This window comes from Oryzias latipes, chromosome 22 (assembly GCF_002234675.1).
Source record: "Oryzias latipes chromosome 22, ASM223467v1".
Taxonomy (NCBI): domain Eukaryota; kingdom Metazoa; phylum Chordata; class Actinopteri; order Beloniformes; family Adrianichthyidae; genus Oryzias; species Oryzias latipes.
The window spans coordinates 5,625,576-5,653,089 of record NC_019880.2 but is presented as its reverse complement, the minus strand read 5'-3'; the positions used below and the strand labels follow the sequence as shown (position 1 = coordinate 5,653,089).

General features: G+C 41.2%; 2 protein-coding genes across 7 annotated transcripts in view; both read left to right on the top strand.

Annotated features, from left to right (window-relative positions):
* ppp2r3a (protein phosphatase 2 regulatory subunit B''alpha) overlaps positions 1 to 3,742 on the top strand; it is a 59,157-nt gene extending 55,415 nt beyond the window's left edge. For 3 of the 4 annotated variants that reach the window (XM_020713793.2, XM_011490175.3, XM_020713795.2), the window contains 4 exons: positions 88 to 263; positions 349 to 467; positions 1,991 to 2,097; positions 2,181 to 2,361. In XM_020713793.2, coding sequence (XP_020569452.1) covers positions 88 to 263; positions 349 to 467; positions 1,991 to 2,097; positions 2,181 to 2,277 — 499 coding nt within the window. In that variant the 3' untranslated portion in view covers positions 2,278 to 2,361. Of the gene's footprint in view, positions 1 to 87; positions 264 to 348; positions 468 to 1,990; positions 2,098 to 2,180 lie in introns of all 4 variants that reach the window. The other variant, XM_020713792.2, reaches the window with a different exon arrangement.
* Positions 3,743 to 12,467: 8,725 nt separating this feature from the next.
* fndc3b (fibronectin type III domain containing 3B) overlaps positions 12,468 to 27,514 on the top strand; it is a 100,454-nt gene continuing 85,407 nt past the window's right edge. The window contains exon 1 of one of the 3 annotated variants that reach the window (XM_004082165.4): positions 12,468 to 12,599. The gene's annotated coding sequence lies outside the window, so the exon portion shown is untranslated. The other 2 variants (XM_020713392.2, XM_011490172.2) reach the window with 2 other exon arrangements.

Sequence of the window (27,514 nt, the reverse complement as noted above, 5' to 3'; positions counted from 1 at the left end):
AGGCTAAGTATCCAAAAATGTTCCAATTTTGTGTAAACGTTTGTGGTTTTCTGCGACTTTTGCTTACTTTTATGATTGTCTTTGCAGCATAGAATATTGGTTTCGCTGCATGGACCTGGATGGTGATGGTGTTCTGTCCATGTTTGAGCTCGAGTATTTCTACGAGGAGCAGTGTGAAAGAATGGAAAGAATGGGCATCGAACCACTTCCCTTCCAGGATCTGCTCTGCCAGATGCTCGATCTGGTAAAACCTGAAAGTACAGGTCAGAATTCTTAGCCTTCTTCATCTTGCCATCACATGTTAGCACTGCGCTGTGATATCTTACCGCGTTCTTGTGTCTCCATCAGGAAAGATAACCCTGGGTGATCTAAAGCGCTGCCGGATGGCTCACATTTTCTTCGACACCTTTTTCAACCTGGAAAAATACCTGGACCACGAACAGAGGGATCCATTTGCTGTGCAAAAGGTGCAAATGCGCATCCCAAAATATCATGTGTTGCTATGGGAACAGAGAGCGTGAAATAATCTTATTAGCAATGCAGAGAAACAAAGAAAATCACGCTCAGAATTTTTTTTTCTGGTTTTGGTATCTAACAGCCAATTCTCTAATAGGCTGAAAAAGTGATGAAATGTTTTCACTAGCCACGCCCACATAGAAAAGGCAGGCGGTGTCCATGACATGTTTTCAGATTCCACATCAGAGTTCCACCCTGATGTGTCTGAGCCATTGACTGTCTGATTATGAGAACTGGACTGAGTGACCCCCTCCCCTCTCACATTCCAAACAGGAAGTACCTACTATTTCCAAGAAGCCGAAATCCCATAAACTTCCATAGAAAAATAAACAGCTGTTATTAAGTCAATGTATTCGTCACGTCAGAGTATACATTCTTGATCTGCTACTTTTTTTTCTTAGGTTCTAGCTAATCCAACATTTTTTTCATTATATTTTTCTATAGTGGACGTTATTCTAGTTATAAACTGACCATTCAGATTCCTTGATAAAAGTACCGTATGTGGTGCCTGCTGGCCCCCACCTCCAACGTTCAAAACATTTGATTTACAGATTCTCCTGAGCCCATTTTCAAGGGGTAGGGGTGTGGACTTCCAACAAGCCCACTCCTTATTAGTGATAGTGGTTCCCATAGAAATGGTGATGCAGACAAATTCAGATAAGCCACTACTTACTGACATCATTCGGCTCCAACATGGGAACGGCCATGTTGTCAAAAAACAGCGACTGATTAGACAAATAGCTGAAGCCAGAAGTGAGGCATTTTCAATGGGTGACGTCAGTCCGTTTTCCCAGTCAGTCCAGTTCTGTTGTACTGGGCCGACATCATGGCAACATCATCACATGAGCGTCATCTGCGTTTTGTCAACAGTCTTTGTTTTTACATTGACCAGCATTAAGCACAGGTTTGTAAGAACTAACAAGCAAAAGTTTTAAGTCATAAAAATGTATATTTTTCCATGTCTTAATACATCTAACCTGTTGACTTTTTTTGCTTTTTTTCTTCCTAACATTTCATCAGGATAGCATGATGCTCTGAAACGTTCAAGTCATTTTAGGTTTAAACCATGTTTCTAACCATAAGACTGACGTTTTTATAAAGTCACCACAGGAAACAGAAACATTTAAAGTAATGCAAACATAGAAAAAATCTAAAAATGTATTCCTTTGAGTCGATCTGAAAACAGTTTAAAGCCCCAAAGATGGGTCATAGGTCATATTTCTGATTTTATCCATCACACATGATCAAAGTTAAGCCCTTCACGTCTATTGATGCAAATTGCATCAAAACAATTTAGGACTAAAACAAGTTATTATCTTCATGAAAGCAAAAGCATAAGTGATTTTTTTTCATGACTAGAAATCAATGTAGGTGTCAAGAGGTTTGAGTGAAGAATTACATTTTGACTTTAAAAATCACAATTTTGACAAAGAGTCAGTTTTCTCTAAATCTAAATGTAAATTTGTCCTTTCAGGACATTGAGAGTGAAGGCCCAGAGCCGTCTGACTGGGATAAATATGCTGCAGAGGAGTACGAGATACTGGTGGCTGAGGAGACTGCAAACGAGCAACTACATGAGGGGTACACACTGTCACATATCCACATTAACAGCTGAAACATTTAAGGAATTACGGGATAACCTTTGCTATGTGTTGTCTTCTCAGATCTTTTGACGATGACTATGAATCTGAGGAGCTTCAAGTCTCTGGAGAAATTGGGAGTAAAATTGAAAAGCTGGTCATTTCCGACTTGACGGCATGAAACTCTTATCTTAAAGATGCAGTGCGTTTTTTTTCCAAGAACATTATAAAATATGGCTCCTTGAGATGTTTGGGGGGAAAAAAAGGAAGACTGTTTGCTACTGGGGTCCTGCTCAGGAAGGAGACGTCATGCATTTGGTGCAATAACTCCTCCAGCAGTTTTTCTCCACGTGACACAAAAGAAAACAGAGATTGGAGTAGAAGTTTTTAATAAGCTCTTACAGGAAGACGAATTGTAAAATAGGAAAGTATTATGGATTCTTTCTGACAATCCTTTAAATAGACAATCATTGTTTATTTTTGTTTTTTTTTATAAATGTTGTGCCAAAGGTAGACTACCAGCCACAAAGGCTAGAGTTGGAGCCGTAACAGAACTTCATTAGGTCATGAAGCCACTGAAGATCAGCTGCTCAGATACATGACACACGCAGACAACGCTGCAGAAACGTGCTGCCAGTGCAGCTCGTCACTGTATTTCTTCTGCAGGAAGTCGTTAACACCCCGGACCCCTGGGGGGGTTGGTCATGTGGTCCTTTGGGTGTTTGCAGCAGCACCTCCTCTCTGTGGCCAGTATGCGCCACTGCACCGCTGGAGCTGCACGGTGCAGGGCGACTGGCTAACGTTTCCACAAGCTGCTCTATTATTAGAGCGGCTTTATCAGAAAGGACTTCCTGTCTGGAGTTGCAGGCTGCAGCGTTTAAGATGTGTGTGAGAGAAACGCACACAGAAGGAGGGATCGTGTCAAACTCTGGTGGTGGTGTGCAAACATTACCACTTGTCTTGGATCTGCATCTTTTTTTATTTCTCTCTCACACATTCACTGTTTGACTGAACTCTATGACAGAAACATCAAGGGCAGAGACTGTTTGCACACAGAAACTATGTTGCACAAAGAGCTCAGTATTAAGGAGTAAAAAGGATTTTCACCCATCCTGTATGATTTACAGCTCCCTTTCAGTACATTGATGATTTTTTTTAATTGTACAGTGCATGCTCATAACTTATTTATGGTTTTTTCTGTTTTATCGCATACAAGTCATGATTTTTACATGAAAAGTTGACACGCATCCTCAACGTAACCACGTTTTCTGCCATCTTTTGTTGTGCATGTGTTAAATGTGAGGTCGCAATAATCAGTTTGAAGCGTGCACACTTATAATTGTAAAATACTGAGTCCTCAAATGCCCTCCTCCTATGTGCACCTGCTGTACTCACACTTTAATATGGTTTTTACAACAACAACAAAAAGGAGAAGGAGCCGTCCCCATTCCCACCTTTACCTGATTTATTCTGCTTGTAAATCTCTAACAGTGTATTTAGCTGGCTGGGGTGGGAGGGGGTAAATTATGCTCGTCACAAAATGAGGCCATTACAATGCAGAAACACTTGGTTTATTTCTGGGGTCACAAAAGTGAACTCTGAGAATATTTGACTGTGAAAGGCCATTCAACTTCACTGACTAACAATATTTCAACTCTATGCAAAGTGACCCCAGGCTAAAGATGATGCAAAGAGAGGAGGATGTGCTGAAGCTAAACTTTGAAAAAATGACTTTTATTTTGATGTACTTCTTCCTGTGCAGAAGAATGGAAGCTGAGATATTATGGGAATTGTGCAGAATATTGTATTAGTGTTACTTCTTTCTTTCTTTTTTTACCTTTCTTCCCTTCTCTCCTCATTTTCTTTAATTGTTTATTTTGTCTGAATTTTAGAGAAAAAGTTTAAATAAAAATTTAATTCCACCTTTTAAACTCTGCTTTTTTCTGTGAAAGCTAACACAGTATTTTTAGATAGAAGTTATCAAATAAGACATTTTAAAAAGTTTATCGGTTTTTATTCAGTTTAGTAATCAAACAATAAAATAAGGCGGGCGTTGAGGGCGGGGGCAGGTAGCACCCGTGGGCCATACAACACCACTTCCTGCTTGAATTCTTACATCTAAAGATATTTAATTACTCATTTTTTTTGCTAATTATTTTAAAGTATAGGTTTATTTTTGAATGGACTTCATTTTTAATTTCTATATTTCACATTTTTCAAAGCCTCATTAAGAGCCTCGTTTCTGAAAGTTCCTGCATTTTTAGAACATGGCAGATGGTCAAATCTGAAATTTATTTGGACATGATGCCGTTTGCAGTTGTGTCATTCTTGGTTCTTTTGCCCTCAAACGTTCTGCTGTGGAAATGAAGGGAGCCCATTTAACATGGAAAACGTTGCACACAGTTACACGATGATATGAACCTGGGAGAAAATGAGCAAATCTTTTTCTGTTTATTTTTATTTTTTTTCTTTACCAACTCAGACGTTTAGTTTACACATTTCTGCCTAGTTTACACATTTTTTTGTCGTGTGAAGTGAAGACTTGAGGTTTTTTGGTCTTCCACAGGGAGCTACTGTGGATCTGAAAATGCAAAAACAAAACAAAACAGGCACTACTTGGTGGATCATACTGAGTTTCTTTTGTGCATCCAGACTTTGGCAATAAACACACTGAAGTTGAAAAAAAATTTGATTGTTTTCCAAATACTCACGTGGAAGCAGGATATTGTATAATTCTGGATGTTTCCTGCTGGAACACAGTCTCTCCTGCAGTGTGAATGTCTGACTAGCATTCTCAGGAATGCCTAATCCCCTCCTAAAAAAATCCAACTGAGTGCAATGTTAATATGGTTAAATGTAGATAATTGGTTGTCTTTGTGGACGGAAGAAAAATTCAGATGCACTGAAAAGAATGCTTACTTTTTTCTTCCCTAGTTTTTTGTTCACCAAAGATAAATGTCCTTTTGAAAGTCTGGAACAAGAGACGTTTGTCATCGTCATGTGCTTTTATGAGCAACACTTGAGTGTTCTAAAATAGCTCAGGCTTGCAAAAAAGACATAATCATCATTATAATCACTGATTCCCCTTGGAGCTGCATCACGGTTGTCATGGTGATGCATTGGGCAGTTCAACTCTTAAGTGTCTGGACAGCGCGGTACATTGTTCATTATTAATTTCAGCAGAGAACAGATGTGGAAGATTCCAAACACGAACGCACCCAACAGTCTGAAGTTTACCTTATCTCGGTCTGTATCTGCTGTGCGTGTTTTTACGGTCACACACTAATGACATGTAAACAAAGTCTTCTGTAGCGGTGGAGGAGAAGAAATGCCGGATTTTGTTTTTATTTTTTCCTTTGATTGACTGATTTGATTGATAACAGGTGACGCAGTTGGTAGCAATCTGCAGTTTCACCACTAGATGTCTCATTATCCCTCCTCCTTTAGGAACATGTGAAATAGACAATTTAGAAACACTTTAGTGTGATTGTAAGAAGAGAATATTTCTGGGGGTTTATTACAATGACTGCAGCAATTGTTCTCAGAGTGCTGTAACAGTTGGCATGCATCCATACTGCGATTTGTCCATGAGCAGTTCACCTCCAATAGAAGGTCAGAGCTGGCCGTTCATTGTTTGAAATTGTACTCTGCTTGTTTTCCATAAATGTCAGGAACACGACAGTTGGCCAAAAACACGGCGTGTCCCAGCTCCTTGAGACACGAGCATTCCAGTGACATGGCTGCCAACGCCCACCACACTATGGTGGTGTGGCTTAAGCAGCATGATATCACCCATAATGATGTCAGAAGTGGTTAATCTGTCAAAAGGAATGCATGACACAAGTGGCAGAGAGAACAAAAGCTTAGATTGTGACTAAACTCTAAACTATAGTCAAAATCATCGGGGAAATCCACAAAAGTGATGAGGAAACCACTGCAACCACGCCATCTAATTGCGACCAGAGCGAGGAAGGAAGTGCTTTTGGGGTTCGATGTGAACTAGGCAAGCTATTTTGCCTAGTCGACACTTACTAGTGTTACCAAACCGAAAAGGGATGGAATACAACTGGTAATAATTTATCCGTGTGACTCAATCAAGATCCTGAACTGACATTTCGACACTTCTTCCAGATGCAGTAGAGAGATAATAAAAACTTAATTAAAGTGTACTTTTCATGGAAAAATCCAATTTTCTGTGCTTGACAGCTTATATTCGGGTGCCTAAACCTATACAGAATTCAAGGGTGACACAACTGTGTGCGTGTTTTAAAAAAAAAATTTTTTTTTTAGAGGCTCCAGTGTTGGAACATATGTCAGTCAATGGGCGGCATCTGTTTTTGTTCAAAACCCAGAGAAAGTGGGTGTTGGAACTGTCTGACCCACTTTAACTGCTGCGACTGGCTGAGGGATGAAGAGGTGGGTAAAAGTGGCATTTCTGCTCTGGATCTGGACAGTCCTTTGGACAAACAAAGTGGGAAAAATATCATGAATACCTCAGGAATTGTGTCAACTTTCTGATTTGAAAACCAGACTTTGGAATATAGCGACACTGTAGCCTGCCAAAGACACCAACAGCAAGGAACCAGAGAGATGAACTCCCAATCCCTCCAATGAAATACATTTATTAATAGTTTATCCTTTTTTTTTCCTTTTGCACTACTCATCCTGTTAGCAGGAGGTGTCAGGAGCATCTGAACAATCTGTCCTCTCAATTTTTTAAAACTCCCCCTCTCCTTGGTAGACAAACAGACGTCTGAGTCCAGAGAAGTGGTACACCACCTTTCAGTGTTGGATACCACAAGACTGGAGTTTAGGACAGGGGTTCTCAAAGTGCGGCCTGGGGGCCAATGGCGGCCCGCGGGAAGATTTTTTTGTGGCCCTCAATAAAAGAGACCCAGAACAGGTTCTTTTGAGGAAAAATGTTGTGTTGGCGAGGAGAAAAGGCGCTTTCAAGCTAAGTGGACAAATGCTTAATTTGTCGTACCTCATGGGGCTGGATGAAGTCATGTGCCTGATTTGCAAGCAGGTAAATGCAATGCTCAAAAAAATTCAATATCTATCGTCACCATGTTACAAATTATAAAAACTATGACAAATTTACCTGCGAGGAGCGCAACAACAAGCTCCAACAACTACAACAAGGCTTTGCTGCACACCGGATGTTTACAAAAATGCCTAAATCCAGTGAAGCTGTGACAGAAGCTAGCTACGTTGTGGCTTTGGAAATGGCCTGGCAAAGCAAGCCCTTAAGTGACGGGGAGTTTGTAGAAAAATGTATGCTGAAAGTAGCTGACATTGTTTGTCCAGAGCAAAAGAAAAAGTTTTAGAAATAAGTCTATCAAATGATAAAATTAATAGACGAGTAGAAGATCTGGGCAGCAACCTCCAGGAAACATCTGGAGGGCCTGGTTACCCTTGTGCTATCCTAGGCACTTTAACATTGGGAGTTGGGTCATCTAGACCCACTAAACATTGCGCTGAACCTTTTTTCTTCAATGATTTGTGAACCTCACTGGTGTCCATGGATTACATGAAATCTTTCCACCTTTTTTCACCTTTATCATGGTAGGAAGAACAATGTAAGGGTGGGGTCATCTAAGATAGCACAAGGGTTAATTGCACAAATAATACTTGGTCATTAAAGTTATTAAAAACATTTTTTTCTGTTTATCCATTTTTTTAACCAAAATTGGCCCCCAGTCTAATGTCGAGTTCTTAATTTGACCCTCATCTACAAAAATTTTGAGAAGCCCTGGTTTAGGAGGACCAGAGAAAGAAAGGACACGCTTTTCATCCTGTAAAAAGGGTGTGGAGACCCTGGAACATTATCTTGACATTCATCTGTAAAACAACCTGGAAAAGCAGTGTAACAATGAGGCCTTTTATGAAAAGAAAAAAAAAAACATAAAACAAAAAGTAGACTGTAGGAGAATCTTGGGTCCATTACAGGGAAAGAAAATCCTCAAACAGCTCCTCACCGCTGGAGCTGATGGTGCAAATGACAAGGTTGAAGAAGGTGTGAACTGTAGACCCTCTGCAAAACAGGGGCTTCATCCGGTTGCTTCAAATTTACCAATGCACTTCTGATGTCAGCTAATCCAGCCTTGAAGTCCAACTCCTGTCCTCTTTTGATCTACTTTTAAAGTGTTCCCAGTGGTCTTTTAATTATGATTATGCCAAAATCAAAAAAACCTGTGTTGGTATCTAGGATATAGTTTCTTCAGAGTGGCAGTACAGAAATTAGCGTCTGATTGTGTTCGGGACTGTTGCCCCTCCCACCCCCCTTCCCGTCACCTGTCTGTTTTCCAGAGGTGTCAGAATCCTGCCATTGAGGGCCAACATGTTTTCCGATCAACCTGCCACTGAAGCTCCCTATTGGTTAAACACACCTGATCCAGGTAATCAGCAGCTGGAAGGAGCAGGAGGCAGGCCCTCGAGGCCTGGAGTTTACACGCCCTCCCGCTAGCTTAAACCCCCTCAGACCTCCAATCCAAAATTACTGATGCAACAAAAATGGCGAGCAATGGTGGAGCTGTCCACCCGTACTATTTTGAGCCAAATGCCAGCTCAGACGAGGAAAACAAAGACGTACGCAGATCTAGTCGTGGATGGGTCGAATATTTTTTACGTAACAAAAAGTCTCTTTTTCAAACGCCTTTTTCCCCCGTTTGCTCCCAATTCACATCGATTTGAATAAAAAAATACCTAGAAAAGCTTTTTTAAGCTACATTTTCTTTATATATGTCAGAAAAATGCCACAAGAACATGTTTAAAGAACCCCAAATCAGAATTTTCATCAGAGTGGGTCTTTCATGAAGCTTTCAAAACGTTGGCCTTCTTGTCCTTTTCGGTCCACAGACACATGCAAATACATGAGCGTTTTTCCTAGTTACGACACTGAAATGTACAGCTCTGGACATGCAGACACAACTGTATGCACAGCAGAAATAAGTTCAGCATTTGGTGATCCAACCATCTGTTTTGCAGACTTTAAAAAAACAGAGTGTGGAGTGGAAGAGTGAGGCTGACAAAGACACAGGGAGAAAGACAGAGGAGAAACGGGGCAGGTCTGCTCTTGTTCAAAAAGTTCTTGGGTTGACTCTTTTGAACTCCTGATGAAGTGAATTCCACCTGAACATCTACGGGAGGAAGTACCTGACACCGGCACACACACCTACATGCTCATGTGCTACCCTTCCCCGTCTCCTGCTAGACGGTCGTTATCATCTGTCTGCAAGTGTCTGTGAACATATGTGCAGGCAGATCCATGTAGACATAACACACTCACGTATATGCGTGCATAAACACATGCAAGAGCAGGGCCTTAATTAACATCTAGGAAACCGCATCGTTCAGCTGTGCGTAAGCCAATGATCCCTCTTTCTGCTTTCTCTCCTCTGCCTTCCTATCTACTGTAAAAATGCACAGAACACACTGTCATACGGCTGGACATATTCCACAAACAAACGCAAAATAACGACTTCAAAGACCCTGAGAATGCATGATTACAGGGAGAGTATGATTTAAAGAGTCTCGGAGAGGGAAAAAAATTCTGAGAAGGAGAGATGGGAAGAAAGAATGAGAGATGGAGAAAACAGCTGGGTTGGTGGTAAACATCTGGTGGTTGCAGAGGCCTGGCCTTCAGATGCAGGGGAAAAAGCTGCGTGGCCGTTCCAAGATCTGTTCCCTCCAGTCTTTCCTCATCCGTTCTCTCTCACAGATCTAATCTAATGTTACTGGCATGCTGTGAAGTCTAGGGCAACACTAAATGTTGCCTTATTTTGTGAAGCGATTGTGGAATCTATCCAAAAGGTTTTTTTTTTCTCAGACTCTACAGGCTTCGCTTCCTTCATGATAAAAATTCATGTTTATGCAATTTGAAAAACAAAAATTTGGGATTTGGTTTTAGAAAAACTACTTTTTTTGGTCCAAATTTTCAAAACATATTTTCCTTCATTAATCCTAAAGAAAATGTTCTTAATTTTGGACATATTATGTACCAGATAAAGCTCACAGGGCCTGAAGCTACCACCTCCTTTCTGATCATTTCTTTACTCAAATTGTTGTAAATCAGGAAAAGATGAAATAATCTCAAATAATAAATTTTGACGTCAAAAATATACCGGGTGGGCCACAAGCTCCCTGCTCTGCTCCATTCTGATGCATCCACTTGTAGATGACTAGATCCACGTTCGTCTTCCTTTTCCTCATCTGAATTGGCATCTGGCTCAAAACTGCTCCAATATTACGCGCCATTTTTGTTGAATCGGTAATGTTAGGCTGGGGGTGTGAGGGTCTGTGAGCTAACGAGAGAGCTTGTAAACGGAGAGCTCTCAGAAACAAAGAGGCGGGTTTGCTCCATGCCAATAGTCCGGCCCACAACTCAGAGGTGATTTTCTAATGAACTACTGCTGCTCTGCAGAAACTATGTTCTAGAAAATGACACAGGTTTTGGGATTTTGGCTAACATAATCATAATTTGAAGACCACTCGGAACGCTTTTACAATAGATCAAGAGATGATCAGTGGGATTTTAAAATATGTTTGCACTCTTTTTAGCTGATTGTTTCACAAAGCTTATAGAAAAATACGACTAAATATCATTGTTGAACCTTTATTTAAGAACATTGGTTCTTAAATAACCTTGATTAAAAACATTTTCTCATTCAGTGTACAGCAAAGTGTGCAGCATCACTTGAGACATGGCAGAAAATGGTTCTTTTAAGAAGAAGAACAAACAGAACTAATTCTGAGGAGCTAAGGCTACAAAATGGGATCATTTACAATAGTCTTTATACATTGAAGCACATAAGGTTACTTTCCATTTACTTTTGAAAAACACATCCTAAAATGCTTTATTTAGGTTTCTTTATCTACCACAACACACAGAAAGGATTCTGACACGTTTGTGTTGTAACATTCTCTTTTTTTTACTCCAGGTCTATCCGTTTACCGATCCACAAAATTCTATTTGGTTAACATTTTTGGCGCTTTGGAGCTGCAGTTTGAATTTCAACAGTGGATGTTTTCTTGGATGCAGGAATGTGTGAACGTTTGCCAGCAGAGAGGAATCTACTCGGGGCAACGGGTGTATCTGGCAGCATCTGCTTGCTTAAAAATAACAGAAAGGATAACCTCTCAATCTTGTGCACAGATAGTGATTTTTGGATTTTTTTTTTTTAGGATTTTTGTTCATGCAGTTTGGAAATATTGCATGATAACATTAAACAATGCCGTATTTTCTGACTCAATGTAGAAACTGTGTGAAAGAGTTTTGTGCTGAGGGGTAAGTGTGTCCAAAGAGCGCCTTTGTTTTTCCTGGGAGTTTAATCTTTTTAAACATTTGATGGGGGTCAAAATGATCAAAAGTAGGGATCAGACATGTGAAACCCGCTGAGACGACCGTGTTTTAATATTGGGCTTTATAAATAAAACTGAATTCAACATGGGACAGCTTATGCTAGACAAATTGCTGTTGTCTAATTGTCTAACTTCTAAATTGCTTTGCTCCTCAGTTATTTTTTTGTTCAGTCGTCTTTTTGGTTCAGGGTTACTTTTGTAAGGAGCTGTATCTTTAATAAAGTAGTTGTTTAATGTTACTAATTGGTTTACTTTTTGACTTTTTACAAGCCAATTTGTTAGTTTTTTCTCTTCAGTTTCTGCTGTCTTGGTCAAAAAAGATAAACCCTAACTTTAGTAAAAAAAAATAGTCAATAGAAGAGGAAAACACGAATATGTTACTTGATGGAACATGCTCAGAAAAGTTATTTAAATTTGAGGATTTGAAGCCGTTTGTCAATCTTAAATGAAAAAAAAATTAAAGTCTAAAATCATTTATCAATGAAAAGACCCTCCCCTTTTGGAGCAAATATAATAAAATAATAACTTTAATAGAAATCCATTAAGCACTAAGGTGAATTCTGCTTCAAACCGGAAGTCAAAGTAGTCCCCCCCTCCACACACACATAAACGCATACAATAAGTTCGTTTTGTGTTTATTTTTGCTTTTAAAAACAAAATATAATCAACTTAAATTATGCAAGTTTTCTATCTTAGCTTTATTTGTAGAAAGGTTCTGCATTAAGAAGCGTGAATCTTAAGAAATCTCATACTCCTTTATGCAGTTTTTGTTTAAAAAAGTCAATATTTTTCATACAAAACAAGAAAGTTCTTTGAATTTTTTGTAAAAAAAAAACCAAAACAAACAAAAACAAAACAGAAAATATTTATCATTTGTAACGTCACCATTTACGCAAATGGAACTGAGCCTCATCCAAACTTTGCGGCTGCGCACTGGCCTAAGTCTTACGGTACGGGGCGGGATCTGAACTCCATGTGCGTCGCATTTTGATTGACATGGCGGAGTCTCCCAGAACGCGTCCGCCGCGCCAGCAGACAGGCAGTACCAGAGCCTGGGAATAAAAAAAAGAGGAAAGAAACGCTTAAGAAAGGAAAAGAAAACGCGCAGCCCCGTCTGTCTGAAGATTATTTTATTACAGCGAGGTGAGTTTTTACGCACTTATTTTTTGTCTCAGGAGGAAGCAGCAGGGAATGGATCGAAGCTGAAGGAGTCGATGTTTGGAACAAAGTTTAGAAGTGCGTGTCTGTCTGTGAGCGAGTTTGGAGAGCTGAGCGCTGACGCCGGCAGTCTGGGCCACTAGGAAAACGGAAAATCAGTGAGACTGCTGCGGAGGGGGAGGTTGGAGACGAACTTTTTCGGCCAATTTCGCCGTTTTGCGCCAAATCGAGCAGGAAAAGCGGAACGGCGGGGATTGCCGCGCTGGTTCTATCTCTGTGGCGAACGCGGCGCGGCTCAGGCTGCTCCGTCTTTGAGGTCCCGATTTCTCCGCTTTCACTAAAGAATGCGTTTTTGGACTTCGTATGGAGTGGGTGCGTATTCTGAGGAAAGTTTTGGGCTTATTTCTGTACCTCCAGTTGCGCTGCGTTTAAAGTGGAACGTGTGCGCAAAACTAGGAAATGAGCGCTTTCTTTAGGCTGGGAAATTAATTTGGAACAGAAGATGCTGAGGCAATCAGAATTGACAGAGGGAGTTACGACGAAGTCCATGAAACGAAACGGTACGAGCTGTGTTGCGTTTGATAACTGTTAAGAAGTGGGGGGAATGGAGTGAGATAGCTTTCTGGCTGCGTGCGGTTGCAGAACGCAGTAAAAAAAAGCTTTGGAGAGGAAAAAAATTCCCAACTCCAGCATATCCTGGCATTCCTTCCAGCCAGTCTGTCTCCCTCCCTCTCTCTGTCTCTCTCTCAGAAACGACTACGTGTCTGTTTGTGCAGGGAAGACAAATCCCTCTCTCAGCTTCTCTGATGCAGACGTGGAAACCAAACATTGGCCTCCTGTTCCGCGCGATCGATTATCTGACCTCCACGTCGCCCACATCCACCTCTTGCAGCCCGTAAAAAAAGTCTGTTACATCATCGTGGAAAAAACCTCAAATGCTTAGGATTTTGGGGGTCATTTTCTAACGGGGCTGCCAGCATCCGCAGACGGGGAGTGAGGATTCGTTTTGGTTTTTTGCGCCCCGCTTGGATCCACTGGGCGCATTTTGGAGAACAATAAAATCCGGGTGGAAAGACATTTAAAACTTAACACGCACTCTTGACTTTTCCATGTGGGGGTGAAGGAGAAATCCGACCCCAAATATATGACGTCAGGTGGCATTCCTCTGGTAAGGGCTTTGTAGTTCTGCTTTTTTTTTTACTCCTTTGGAAATATCTGATAATTTTGTTGGTGGGGTTGGGGATGAAGTTGGGGTGGCTTCCAGCTGAAAAGGTGTGTTTAGGTTTGCAGAGCAGAGGAATTCTGCCTGCGGTGCATGGATGAGCAATTTATTTTGCTTCCAGATGGAGCCCCCCCCCCCCCCCCCCCCCCCCATTGGATGTCTGTGCCTCAGGAGTAGAGGCAGGAACTCTAGGATGAGAGTTCACTTAGGAAAAGCTTGCAGTTGTGTCTGCAGAGAAGTTCCTGCAGAGATTTGTGGGTCTAAGTCAGATTTGACCCCCAGCCCCAGGATTTTTCTGCTTCTTCTTCACAATGTTTCAACACAGATCCAAGGGAGGGGCACCCCTTCCCCTCAAATAGGTGAAATATCCTCTTAAAGGGGATTAAATTAGTCGTAATGAAGGTGCAGCTCTAAATTTATGCAGTAAAACAGCGTTTAGACTTGAATGAAGCTTCCATCTGAATTCAATTTTCCCTGCAAGTCTCATCATTTACACTTTAAACAATGTAAACACAGTTGTTTGCAGAGATGTGAGAGCTCCGCTTTGTTGAGCTTGCATCAAAAGCCATTCAGACTTGGATGAAAATTCTCCTTTTTAAAGCACAAATGTTCTGTGAAACTTTTTTTTTGGAAAACTTTTTGTTCTCTTTAGTTCAGTTTGTGGAGAGCTAAGGATGTATGACATCACAAGCAAAGTAGGTTTTGTGTTCAAACTGATGCAACACTAAGAAATGTTTTTTTTTTGTCTTTCTAATTGAATCAAACCCACAGATATGGGAAACAGGACAGAACCACCATTTTTTTTTTTTGTTGAGTCAAGGTTTCTAGCTGATTGAATCAGGTTAATTAACATTTTATTGAGCTACTTTTCAGCCCTTTTCATTTGACTGTTTTTCTTTTTCTAGACACCAAATCTGTTTGTAGAAACTTTTGCTGAAAGTCCGTTTTGATGGAGAGCTTGGAAACTCTTTACCCGCACCAGCTTGCGGCTTGGTGCCGGCCTAATAAGACCTTCAGGTGTGCCTGGTTGAAATGGGGTCAGCGAATGGACAGGATGATACTTGCCATTGTATGTAGGCTCTTCTGTGTGGGACCGATAACCTAAAGCATATTATCTGATGGGTAGCATTACTGAGCAGCGCTTGTGTATCAGGGAGAGAAGCGATAGTGTTACGCAGACGAAACAATGCGGTCCTGAAAAGTGTGTGCATTCATGTGAAAGAAGCAGCGAAGAACAAGAGGAAAAACCCTCAATAAACAGTCTTTCTGCTGGGATCTGGTTACAATGGCTTTGCAGTTTTTTTGTTGTGAAGAATGGGCTGAAAGCAGGTTTCTGCACTTGCAAAAACTTACACTGTATCCTCCTGTGTATTTTATTCCAACTGTATTACAGAATTCTTTCTTTTGAAGCTCTTTATTTCATTACCGTTTTGAATTGCTACAAAAATAAGCTTACACCCCTTATATAACCTTTTTTTTTATAAAAATTGAATGCATTTTTATGCATAACTCTCCCCTTGCTCCTTATCACGAATGCATTTTGGAAATTCTCCATCCCAGAAGTTTCAGTGATTGCTGGTGGACCTGCGTGACTGCAGCTTTGTTACTGGATGCAACAGGTGCTTGTTTCTCAGACAGATTGTTGCCTTCGTCGCTGTTTGGTTTGGCACGTGAACCGCTTCCTGCTTCCTTGTGTTTAAGCAGAAGTCTTAAGGTGAGTCTGATCAAGCCGTCCTCGGCTGTGGGGTGAAAGGTTTGATCCGCCTCGTTTTCCTGAAAGGTGTTGAGACTGAAAGAAGAGAGAAGTTTTTTAGGCTGCGTTTTGAAAAGGACACCAATAGTTTGTCATAAGAAAAAAAAAAAAAATCCCAGTTAGCTTTGCTCCATGCAAAACAAATGATAAAAAGAGCTGATGTGAGACAGAGGGAGAAGAAAAGACAATGTCCCTTGCTGGGGAATCATTTGACAGCAGCTGCATGATGCTTTCACTTTCCATTTCCCAGCTTTTCCCTTCATCTCCTCCCTTCTCTTTTACCGTCTCCTGCTCCCTTTTCTCTCCTCTATATAAACGGTGGCTTTTTGTTGAAGGATCCCAGCCACCCATGTTTACTTGGCATAGAGATGCAATGTTTACCCTCCTGGTCTGTTGCCCCCCAGCACCCCCCCCACTGCCATCGTCTCTCACTCCCTGCTTGGCTACTGCTCTCCGATGCCTCTGATGTCCTCCTTGTAAAAAGCTGATTTGGAAGGAAAAAAAGAAACTTCATCTATCCTTCCCTCTTCACTTCTTTAGACATGAAAAAGTCTAATATTGACAAAATAAAGCTTAAAACAATTATAAACGTAAGTGGGAATTCCACTTAAGGCCTCATAGCTTTCTTTAGAAATAGAAACAGAATTTTGTGAAAGGTTTATGTATTTTCTGCAAATATTCAATCCCATTCATTCTATTTACACTGCAAAAACAGGCCACAGAGAAATGAGTCAAAAAGTCTTAAAACATTTTCTTTAACCTCTTAAGACTTGAGCTCTTGTTTCTTACGCCTTTATTTTGTAGTCACAGGGCCGCAGTTAAGCATAATGAACGACTGTGGTCATATGACTCAAAGGTGATGTTCACACATGTGGACGCCACATCTTAAGAGATTAAATGAGCAAAAGAATCTGCCAATGGGGTAAGAAAAATGTCACTAAGACGTGTTTTTTTAAAGTAAGATTATTTTGCGACTGAAAATTTTCTTAGTGCGTTTATTTTTCTTGTAAGTCAGAAAATGAGACATTTTTCTTGAACACAGGGTCGATTTTACTTTAAGATTCAGTTTTTGCAGTGTAGTTTTGACAACATCTTTTTCTCCAGATACACAAATTCTGAGAAGTGCTTATTAAATGTGCCTTTTAGATCAGATAAAACAGTAGAAAAACTTCAATTTTACTTGTATAAGAATCCACATTTTTCATTTTAACGTTTCATTTTGGTCAAAAGCTGCACAAGCAAATTACTGGACTTTTGCAGGTTCATTCTTTTGACTTAAAAAAGAATGAACCTGCAAAAGTCCAGTAATTTTAAATCAAGTCTTCTGTTTCTTAGATCCAAGTCAGATATTTTATAATAAAAGAAAACAAAAATCAAATCTGTTTTTCTTTGGAGAAACTACGTTGTGCAACAAAAAGTCTGAACTTTCAGTTTGAGTTCTATATTTGCCTTGTTTATGTATGCTGGACTACACGGGATGTCCAGCAGATGATTCAACATGTGACTTCCAGTGCTAAAAGGAAGAGAAAAAAAGAATGGAGAGGAGGTATTTTTACAAACAAAGAACATATTTGGACATTTGAGATTGTCAGGTTTGTGACACACTTCAAGCAGAAAAACCAAGATGGTTTTGATGCTGTTTCCTGGTCGTCTTGCTCCCCTTGTTCCTCAGAACAGGGCTATCGCTCATGGAAATGGCTGTAGAAGAGCTGCCCTGTGCGTGTGCGCCGTGAGGTGGCTGAGGGCGCACCTGCACACACACACGCACACACAGTGCTGAGCCGACACGCGCACAAAACATTAAAGATGCACGGGGCTGGCTTTACGTGCTTGTATTAGCATGCCAGGCGTGTTGGTGGAGCTTGCTGGCAGGTCCATGGAAAGTTCCGCCTGTTGTAAATGGTTGTTTTTATGCTTGAATGTGGGCACCTGGAGTGTGCGTCTGATTACCAGGTTGGTCACATCGTCTTTCCACAAGCTTCTTTATTTGTTTGTAAAACACGCGGGATGTGTGCATTACTGTCACATGATCAGAAAGCAGTGCATCTGGTGCTACGTTCACACTGAGCATGTCATGCACGTTCAAGAACGGGGCATTCATGAACTCACTTTTAGCTCACAGCGTTCACACTAGACTGTCGCCACCCGATACAAACGCATGAACTCACAGTTGGCTTGGTGCAAAATGTTGGAAGTGCTGCAAATCTGGTGAATCTGGCTCCAGGCTTTTTCCTTCACATCTCTATTCCGAAATATAAAAGACTTGGTGTCATAGAACTCCAGCCTAAGCACAAACTGCAATTATTAGTTTTATCCTTCATGATGAATTTTCAAAGAATTGGTACTTCTTTGTATTAAAAAAGTGGCTACTCATTTGTCAATACCAAATCTTCAACTTGTTTGCACATTTTGTATGTAGAGCCTGGAAAACGGACGTAAAAACTTGCGTAGTGACGAGTGAGCGTGAGAGACGGAAGTCTGAAACTCACACATTCGCCCGTTTTTATAGACTTTTTAAATTGAAGTCTTGAACGAGCGTTACCGAGCCCGGTGTGGACACAGCACAAAGAGGAAGTGCTGCTCCTTCATTCATGCCCACATAACTCTTCGTTGCGTTTCCTCTCCCCCCTCCCCCTCTTCTTCCCATTCATGGCCTGCAGACTCCACGTGACCCCTCCCTCCTCTCGTGTCGCCGTTTGCCCCCACCTGTCTGAGTCATATGTACCTGCTGTTTCTCTGTTTAGCAGCACTCTTCTGCTCCGCTGAGATGAGCTGTCAGTCAAACTTTGATTTGTTTGCTTTTCAAATAATAAAAAAAAGATACTTGACTTCCCCCCCCCCACCTATGCTTTCTGTAGACGTGGCCTCGAGGCCCCTATTTTCCTCCACTTCTCCCCTCCCTGCCCTGAAGACAGACCCCCCACAAATCACTGAAATATCCTAAACTCACACACACACACACCCATGAGCAAGTGTGTGAAATCCTGAGGCCAATTGAGGAGGAGGAATGTGACCTTCTGACCCTGTGCTGTGGGGAGGGGTGTTATAAGTGTGTTTGTGTGCGTTTGATGCTAGGTAGCAAGTGATTGTATGTGCACTTTCCATTGGCTTGCTATTCCCAGTAGCGTCTCTCCGGTTCCAGCTAAATTCCCCTCCGAAGGATGAATGGCCGATGTCTGTTTTCTCTTAACTTTTATTGTTTGCAAACATATCGGTCTTTCCTGGGGAAGCTCTGAATGCAGGAACGATCTGTTCATTAACTGGATGCTTTATATGAATATTGAACTTCTACTCCAATGTCCACCAAACGGTCAGACTTCTAAGGTGGCTCAAAAACAGCTCAACTTTGAGTTTATTTTTTGTGGTTTTCCTCCATCTGAGTAAAAAAAAAACAAAAAAAAAACACTGTCTGCGCTGTGTGAGAAAAAAGAGGGGGGCGGGTGGTGGTGGTATTCACTTCTTGACTCTGCATAGCGGTCTTAATTAGAACTCATGGCATCCAGCCCTGATGGAGCGCAGCGCTAGTGGCAGAGGCATGCTGTGCACAGGCCCTGGCGGCGGCACGTCCATTGGCAGCAAATGTGGGCCCATTGTCCGGACTCCACCCCCCCCCCCCTTTTTTTTTTTTTTTTACCAGCCGCTGGTAGTTGAGAGCCGCCGCCAAAATATGTGAGTCGGTTCACTGAAACATAAAAAGTCATTTCAAGAAGCAAAAAGTAGCCTCTCCGTTTTCCATATTTAAAGTGGAGCCACAAAATGTAGGTTTCCTGTAAAATACTGTATGTAGGACATTTGCCTCTGGCTATAACCAAATATACAAACTGCTGCTTGCATATTATATATAAAAAGATTTGATTAATGACAGCCTAAGTGGACCAACATACCTCCACAACACAGAGTATATGTGTTTTGCAGTCCCACATTTGGATTTTGTTAATCCCCGCATGTCATTTAGATTGAATGAGTGCATTTCTTCAGCATGCCTAAACTGTTGCAAATTATCTCATTAACTTAGTATAGGATCACAGGAACTCGCAGCCCAATCCTGTTTTTTTGAAGGGGGCTAAAGCTGATACAAATCAACGTTTTGCGAGTGTTTGAAGTTAATTGCTTGCCTGCATGACTAGGATTGGTTGATTTGATATGCTTCCAGGCAGAGCACTTTCCAACTTAGCAGACACTGTTAATATGATAGTGCACATGAGATATAAATACAACGTGATTAAAGAGTGAAATACAAATGTTTTTTGAATTATTATACATTATTCAAAATGATAGTGAAAACATTATTTGCAGCATTGGTAATATTTTCTCAAATCAAACTGAGTTTTGCTATTTTACTGTGGTCTTTTCTGCTAGTGGCTTTAAAAATATGCTTAATGTGAAAATTAAAAAAAAGGGCTCCAGGGATATTTTACTGGTCAGAAAATCACTACTGTAAAGCTTTAGTCATCCTGAACCAAAAGAGCAGCCGCTTTGATTTTTTTTTAGACTGAAGGTCCTTCTAAAACAAAAACAGGAGCCAGGTCAGTACAACCTGTAACCACTGTGGCTTGTCAAACAACCCAAATTGGTTACTATTCCATGTGTTAGGAATTCATATTTATGTATTGTGGGTACATTTTTATGTTCTTTTATTAAAAAAAATTGTCCAATATTGGAGAATGTTAAGTTTTTTTTGACAGGTGATGTCATTTCCTTATAAAAGATCCCCAATAATGATCTTTAATCTATTTTCAATGCGTTCAGTGGCCTTTTGATGCTACTTTTAGCCAAAATTTAATAAAACTGTCGATTTCTAGGACATAGTTTTTGCAGTAATTCATTAGAAATTCACCTCTCAGTTGTGGGCGGAACTGTTGGCAAAAAGAGCAAGTCCGGCCCCACTTTCCATCACCCATCTCTTAACGCGCTTTGCTGCTAGCTTACAGTGCCCCACAACCCCAATCTAACATCACCAGAGGCACAAAAATGGTGAGCAAACTTGGAAGCTATCCAGCCGTACAGTTTAGAGCCAAATGCTAGCTCAGATGAGGAAAACCAAGGGTCTAGACGTCTGCATATTTTCTGTCACAAATATGATCTTTTTTGAAACTGCATTTTTTACGTCTGCTCCTGTTTTGCAACGATTTGAATAAGGAAATACTCAGAAATACAAATGTAAGCTCAATTTTCTTAAAACAAGTCGTCCATCATCAGAAAAATGCCACAACAACATGGCAAAAACAAAAAAAGCTATTTTCTTTAGAGTGAGTCTTTAAAGACGCCTGTTTGAGTGTTCTACCGGGCGACAGCCGAGGACCACCTGCAGCTAAAAGTACATCATCTGTTTTTCCTTCCCAAATTAACAAAAAAGCAAATAAAAATGCATCTCCACTTCAGTGCTGAAAACTGGCCATGACCACATTCCATTGACTTACAGTTATTGTGTTGAGCATTCAAGCAACAACCTGAGTTGTCATTCTTCCACATTACTCCAGAGTATTAACGTTTTCAGAATCGTGTTCCATACAAAGCGAGCTTCTCTCATAGAAGTGTCTGTATTTTTATGTTAAAAAGATGTCATTTTTTAATGTTTAACACACAAATATATACCTGCTCCAGGACTTGGATCATTCATGTCCAGGTGGTGACTTTGGTTGTTTTTTTTGCCCATAAAGGTTGTATTGGACGTATAGTTTTCATGGTTTCACGGTTTATTTTGGATCACAGCGTGCTTGTGTTGTGCTTGTGTGTCTCAGTGCGCGCAGTGAGAAGGAAGTGTCTGCTTTAATGTAAGCGCGCTCAGCCATGTGGGACAATTTAGCGGGAACGGGGCCTTCTCCTGTGCTCTCCTCCCACTCCGCCTAAACCTTTTGAATGGGCCGCTCTCTTTTGAAGGCTAAAGGGTTGTTTGGGAAGTAGTGCCAATTGTGTGCATGTCTGGGTTAGGTGATGGGGGGGGGGGCAGAGACAGGTTAAAGCTGGAAGTTGGGAGTCGAACAACTACAGAAGATGAGGGATTATGGGAAAAGCTGTGCTGCTTCGGAATGAAAGTGTAACTAATGTTCATTGGCCGATGTTTTTTTTTTCTTGTGAAAGCATGCAACCGCGAAAGTCATACACAACACACGCTGCTTTGTCTGAGCAGCCACTTGAAAGAGCCAACCTTGGCAGGCAAAGCATCACATTTATGCTCAGGGGCTGCATTGCCTGAAGCATTTCAGAGTAATAAAGGACACAGTATTGATGGGGAAAAGTGTAAAAACGATTGTTTATTGTCATGGTGTCCCATGCAGTGGACCTGTTTGAAAAGAAACAACGTGAATGTTTGTATTCCTTCAAATCGCCATGGAGATGATAGGTAGCTATGTCACTGAAGTGACAACATGTCCCGAACTGACTCTAGCTAAACCGAGTCTGCTGGTTTTTTTCAGTTCAGTTTAGTCAAATTGTAGTTTCAAACCTGCTAATTTCATCGAACTGTCGGCCCAGATGACAGAAATGTGATTTATTGACCGACTTTTTGTTACCTTACATGTTAAACAGGCTGGCGTTGGTGTTAATCAGATGGAAAATTGATAAACAACATCTCTGAAGAGTGTACCACCTTGTGGTTATTTATTTCCTTTAAAGTTTTGTTTTCATAAAATCAGTTTTCATTCATTAAAGTTCATTTCTTTGTCTCTTGCAAGTCTGCAAAACTGCAAAGTTTTAAAAAAGATTTTTCTTTAGTAATCTATAGAAAGATGCACATTTATCAGTGAGCTATTTTCATTCGCAATTTTCAGACATTTTTTTTAGTCGTATAGAATTATTATATATAGGGATGAAATACGTTTTTCTTTAAAGGCAACAAACCATTTGGTTGCACAGCGTTCCGTCTAAAAGTGGTCTGCATTTGTACTTTCTCTTTGTCCTTGAGTTGTTTTTTTATGAATTGATTGCTTGTACATCGTTGAGCTTTTAGTTTTGACTGATATGCTGCTGTTGTTTTCTTGCATGACCTTCTCTTCTTTTTAGTTCCAACAAAGCTGTCTTGCAAAGCAGAAGAATGCTTAAAGAGCACGATCATAAAGCTGTACAGATTGACTATGTAGGGTTCATCTTCAGGTGGTCAGTTTGAGGAGGATAAATGGGGTTTTGAGGGGTCACCTGCAGAAACTTGGCTAAAGAAACATGACAAACTCTTTCAGACCAGGACAAACTCATTCAATCGGGGGAGGAATGTCAAAGACTTTCCTTTTAGAGCTCTGACTTTGAGCACATTCTGCTCTGAGAATTGCTTGCTTTTTATTCCAACTCTCATATTTGTTAATGTCTGCAAAACTCGATAGCTGCCCAAGAAGCACTTGTTTGATTTGTGTAAAGGTCTATGTCCTTTCCTGTTTTTGATTCACTTCTTGGAGCACAGTCACATATGCACATTTGGTTTGTTCCCTAGTCCACGTTGACCGGCAAGAGTAAAAGCTGTCAATCAAGCAGACAAACACTGGGAACGTAGATGTTACTTCACTTCCAAATAAGCTCTGGAGCTTTTCACTGCACTATGAAAGCAAATCTACTTTTCATTGATCAAAGAATAAAAAAAACCCAAGGACAGTAAATGACATAACCACCTTCACAGTAGGGCAGAGACAGAGTGGCCGACCTCTGATTGGAAGATCGCAGGTTTGGTTCCCGCCTTGCTTGCCCATGTGTCAGCGTCCTCGGGGAAGACACTGAAACCCATATAGCTTGGGGTTCATAGTGTTTGGCAGTGGAGTCGCCATCAGTGGCTGAATGGAGAAGTAAATGCCATTTTCCATTTACTTGTCCTGAAAAAATGGACTATCTCAGACTAAATCCAAACTGTAGAAATAAGTGGGTCATTTGATGTTAAGATAAATGACAGTAGGTAGTGTGGGTCATGTTGAAAGGATGTTAACGATATAAAGCGACTCCCTGGCTTTGTGTGTGCATGCAGTCTGACAAGTGAACAGCGCTCAGCCCAAGTCAGCTTTCTCTCCTGCTGACCTTTAAAGCCGGCCTTCCTGCGTGTGGCCAGACTGAGCCGTAAGATCCAAAGGTGTTAGGAGGGGGATTGCTGTGAATCCTCCTTGGGCTCTGTGCTCAGCGGAGAAAACTTGAACTGCACTGGGCCAAGACGAGAAAGGGGAGGGGGGTCCGAACGAGGCGAAGAGATACAAGCAGGAGGGGGGAAGGACAAAAAGAGAAGAAAAATCTGGAAGCACTGCAATGAATGAGTCATGTTCATGTGATTGTGGGAAAATAGCCACTTCCTCTGTGTTAATGCGCACACACAGGCGGTACACAGCATGTTATTGAGGTAAAAGATAAATGCAGTAATATAGATGTTACAGATTTGTACTCCACCGTGTCTTTTTTTGTCATTATTTGTGCATAAAATGATCAATTTCTTGAACTAGATTTGAGAAAAGATTCTGTCAGAAAGCAGCCTTTCTTTCCTGGCAGACACGAACACTGGGAACACTTGTTTCTCTAAAGATATTCAGTATCGCAAAGTCAGTTTGTTTGACTGTTTGCACAAACCCAATCCTAATAAAGCACACTCATTCTCTTTTATTAATTCCTACTCCATCTTTTTTTTCCCCCCGGTTTGCATCGTTGTTGCTGAGTTGTGGTGCTGCTACGTGGCAAGCGTTGGACTGTTAGGGCCTCTGCTGTGGGTTTACTGCCTACTGGCCCCCAGCCCAACCACACACACACACACACACACACACACACACACACACACACAAACACTCAGAGTTGTGGAGCTGCAGGAGGGAGGGTTAGCGTCAGCATCTCCTGGAGGTAGCAGCGCTGTGCTCCCAGAGCTCCTCGTGCTACGTAAAGCGTCTTGAAAGCACTCTCGAAAAGTGAAGAGCGTGTCCTAAACTCTTTGCTTCACTCTTAATTTGCCAGACTCATTCAATTTTCTCCTCCTCTTCGCCTCTTTCTCTCTCGCACACACACTACCTACTGTCTGCAGTCTGATGAGCAGGACTAATGTTTGCTCTGCAGCAATAACATAATTAGGATTCCACACATTTCTCCTGTCATATATCCCCCTTATCCCCAGTTTTGGTCAACTTTTATTTCTCTCCTCCCCAGACCTTCTCTGCTATAAAAGATCGCTCAGTTGACTGACAGATGTGATGGGATTGATTTGATTACTTCAAATGATTTTGTTTCTCCCCTAACCACAGAGCTGTGTCTGCCAGATTTTTTTTTAAGCTCTCCTATTTGGTCCACTTCTTTTCTGCTTTGTGCTTAATGCAGGTGATCTTCCTCCCTAAACCAATTAACCTTTCTCTGTCCATCCTGGAAGAACCCATCCACTGTTCCTGATTTGAGTGCAAAATCCCATTTCCTCCCTGTTTTTGTTCTCCAAGAAAACCGATATTTCTTTCGGAACTTCTTCAAATCCATTCTTTCCCCCCTCCATTATCTCATCACCTTTCTTGTTTGACCCTAATTGTGCGTCAGTTTGTTGTTGTTAAACGCGTGCGTACTTATCTGACGGCTGTTTCTCGCTGCCTCTTTGGGATCAACTTTTTACTTCTTTCTGCCCGATGTCTCAGAAACGGGAAGCTCGTGGCTTCCCATTGGCCACTTGGAGAGTGGATCTGTGTTTTGACAGGGCACAGGAATGCAACGAAGGCGTGGTGTTTCCCGGAAGTAGATGGCAGGAGTTGAATCCTGGACTCTGTCGCTGAGCTATTAACTGAGTACCTTGGAAAAGCTCACACATACATGCTTTTGTATACAAAAACAGACAGATTCAGTTACATTTTTCTAAATTTTAGCTTCACATTTGCTTGAGAAGACTTAAAGGGAGTCTTTTTAAAAAAAACAAACAAACAAGTCCTGACTTTGAAGTTACTAGGTCATCTATTTTCAGTCCCTGCTTCTAAAAATCCTTCCTGATGAGAGGACTGGATGGGTTAGCAGATGGACGGATGGGAGGATGACACAGGAGAAAGGCTTTACTCAGGGTACTCATTTTGTGTGAGTGTCTGAGGGGGAGAAAAATGCTGAGGCTGTCGTTTAGCTGGCTTCGTCCGGACTTGTCTGATCTACAGAATGCTTGGCATTTCAAGGAAACAGGAAAAATGGAAGAAAGGTGATGGGAAGACTGAAGAGGGGACTGTTTTATTTAGGGAAGAAGATCATGACATACTTGAAGAATCTAGACGTAACTATGCATTGATGTTAGAGCAACTGGTATCCAACTGAAGTTCGTGGAAACATCAAAGCCTGTTCCAGGTAAAGCAACAATGCTCTGCAATCTGATAAGTGAGCGTGCAGCACTGCATGTCTTAAGCTATAAGCCTGTCAATCACTGCTTAACATGATGTCAGGTGTTTTGATGTGTGGTCAAATGGAAGCAAACCAGTTTTTTCCTAATGAATCTACAAAACCAAGGCCAACCTGGAGATTAAATCACCTCGCCGAACTCAAATTTTAAGCAGAAAAGTAAACCTATTGCATTATGACACCAGAGACTTCATGCCACCTTAGTGTTTCATCCCTTTTAGCACAATTTAATGACAGCAAACTGCAAAGGTTTAGGACCCTTTCAGTCTTTCTGCTTTGGTGACTGTTCTCTATACTCGCAACAATGAAGAAATCAATTAAAATGACAAAAATGAAATCAATCTTCTGATGTTCCAACACTTTTGGTTTCTGAGGCAGAAATCAGCACCTAACTGTTATGTTCTTGTATGTTCTTATCAGAAATGCTGGATGTTTTGGATGTTTGCTGTCAGCCCTAGAAGCAGAGATTTGTTACTAATAAATAGAATAAAGCAGCTGCTCTCTGCCAGGTTTACCTGTCAGTGTCGAAATGCATGAAAACATTCTGCCAACGCAATCGTGGTTGGTAATTTATTCAGGGATAGAGCGGTCAACCTCTGATCAGAGGACTGCAGGTTTGGTACCCATAATGTGTTAAATTTTCTTTGGGCAAGAAATTGAACTCCACATTGGTGGTTACAGATTGGCGCTAGTGTTAGGCAGCAGAGTGTGTGATTTTGTGAATGGGATTGTGACAGTGAAGCACTTTGGGCCTCTTGAGAAAGGATTTAGAAGTATACGCCCTTTACCACTTATCTCTGACAGAAACATCCATGAGCAATCAGAAGCTGGATCAATTTTTGTAGTTTCTAATAAATCTTTGACTCTCATAAGTGAGATTGGATAAAAATTATTGAAAGTGTCTCAGTAAATGCGTCTTAAATTTGTCGGTGCTGTTGCTGTTTTCTTTTTGGGGTGGTTCGCTGCTTTTCATCTGGAGGGAAATGTGTTGTGAGCTTTTCTGTGGTTCGATGAGGATCTTCTTTGGGTTTAACTTGGAGCACGTGTGTGTGTGCTGGTACGTGTCCACTGCATTCCACCCCACCCTGCTTTAAGTTCTCCTTCGTGGATGACATATCATTACGGCAATTACAGGGCAGGAAGACCTCAGCCGTACGCTCACGCTGAGGCGTGCACTCATGAAGACACTCTACCAGTGATATGTGTGCACATGTGCAGGGCCAAATGCCGAATTCAAGAACAATTTTGTTTCCGATTTTTTTACTGCTGCCTTTAGAAATGGGTTCCTTGGTGGTCTCCTTCGTTTTCACCTTCACACATGCACGATCTGCATATGTGCTGGAAGCTGAGGGTCAGTGGGAACCAATAAAAGTTCCATCTTTTCACCTGTTGTGCGTGTTTCAGTTTAAGCGGCCTGATCCTCTCCATCTTTTTTTTTCTTCCTTTTGTCTGCATCCACCCTTTTCTGCTGCACTCTTCTCCCTCCTGGTTCAGGGAAGAAAAAGGTATCAGCTGAGTGTGTGCGTGCAGGTATACTGGTGATAATAGAGGATGCTTTAGAAAGAGAGGGCCCTCCTGAATACCTTTTTGTAAGTGGAGCTGGGGTTAAAGGGGGCATTGTTG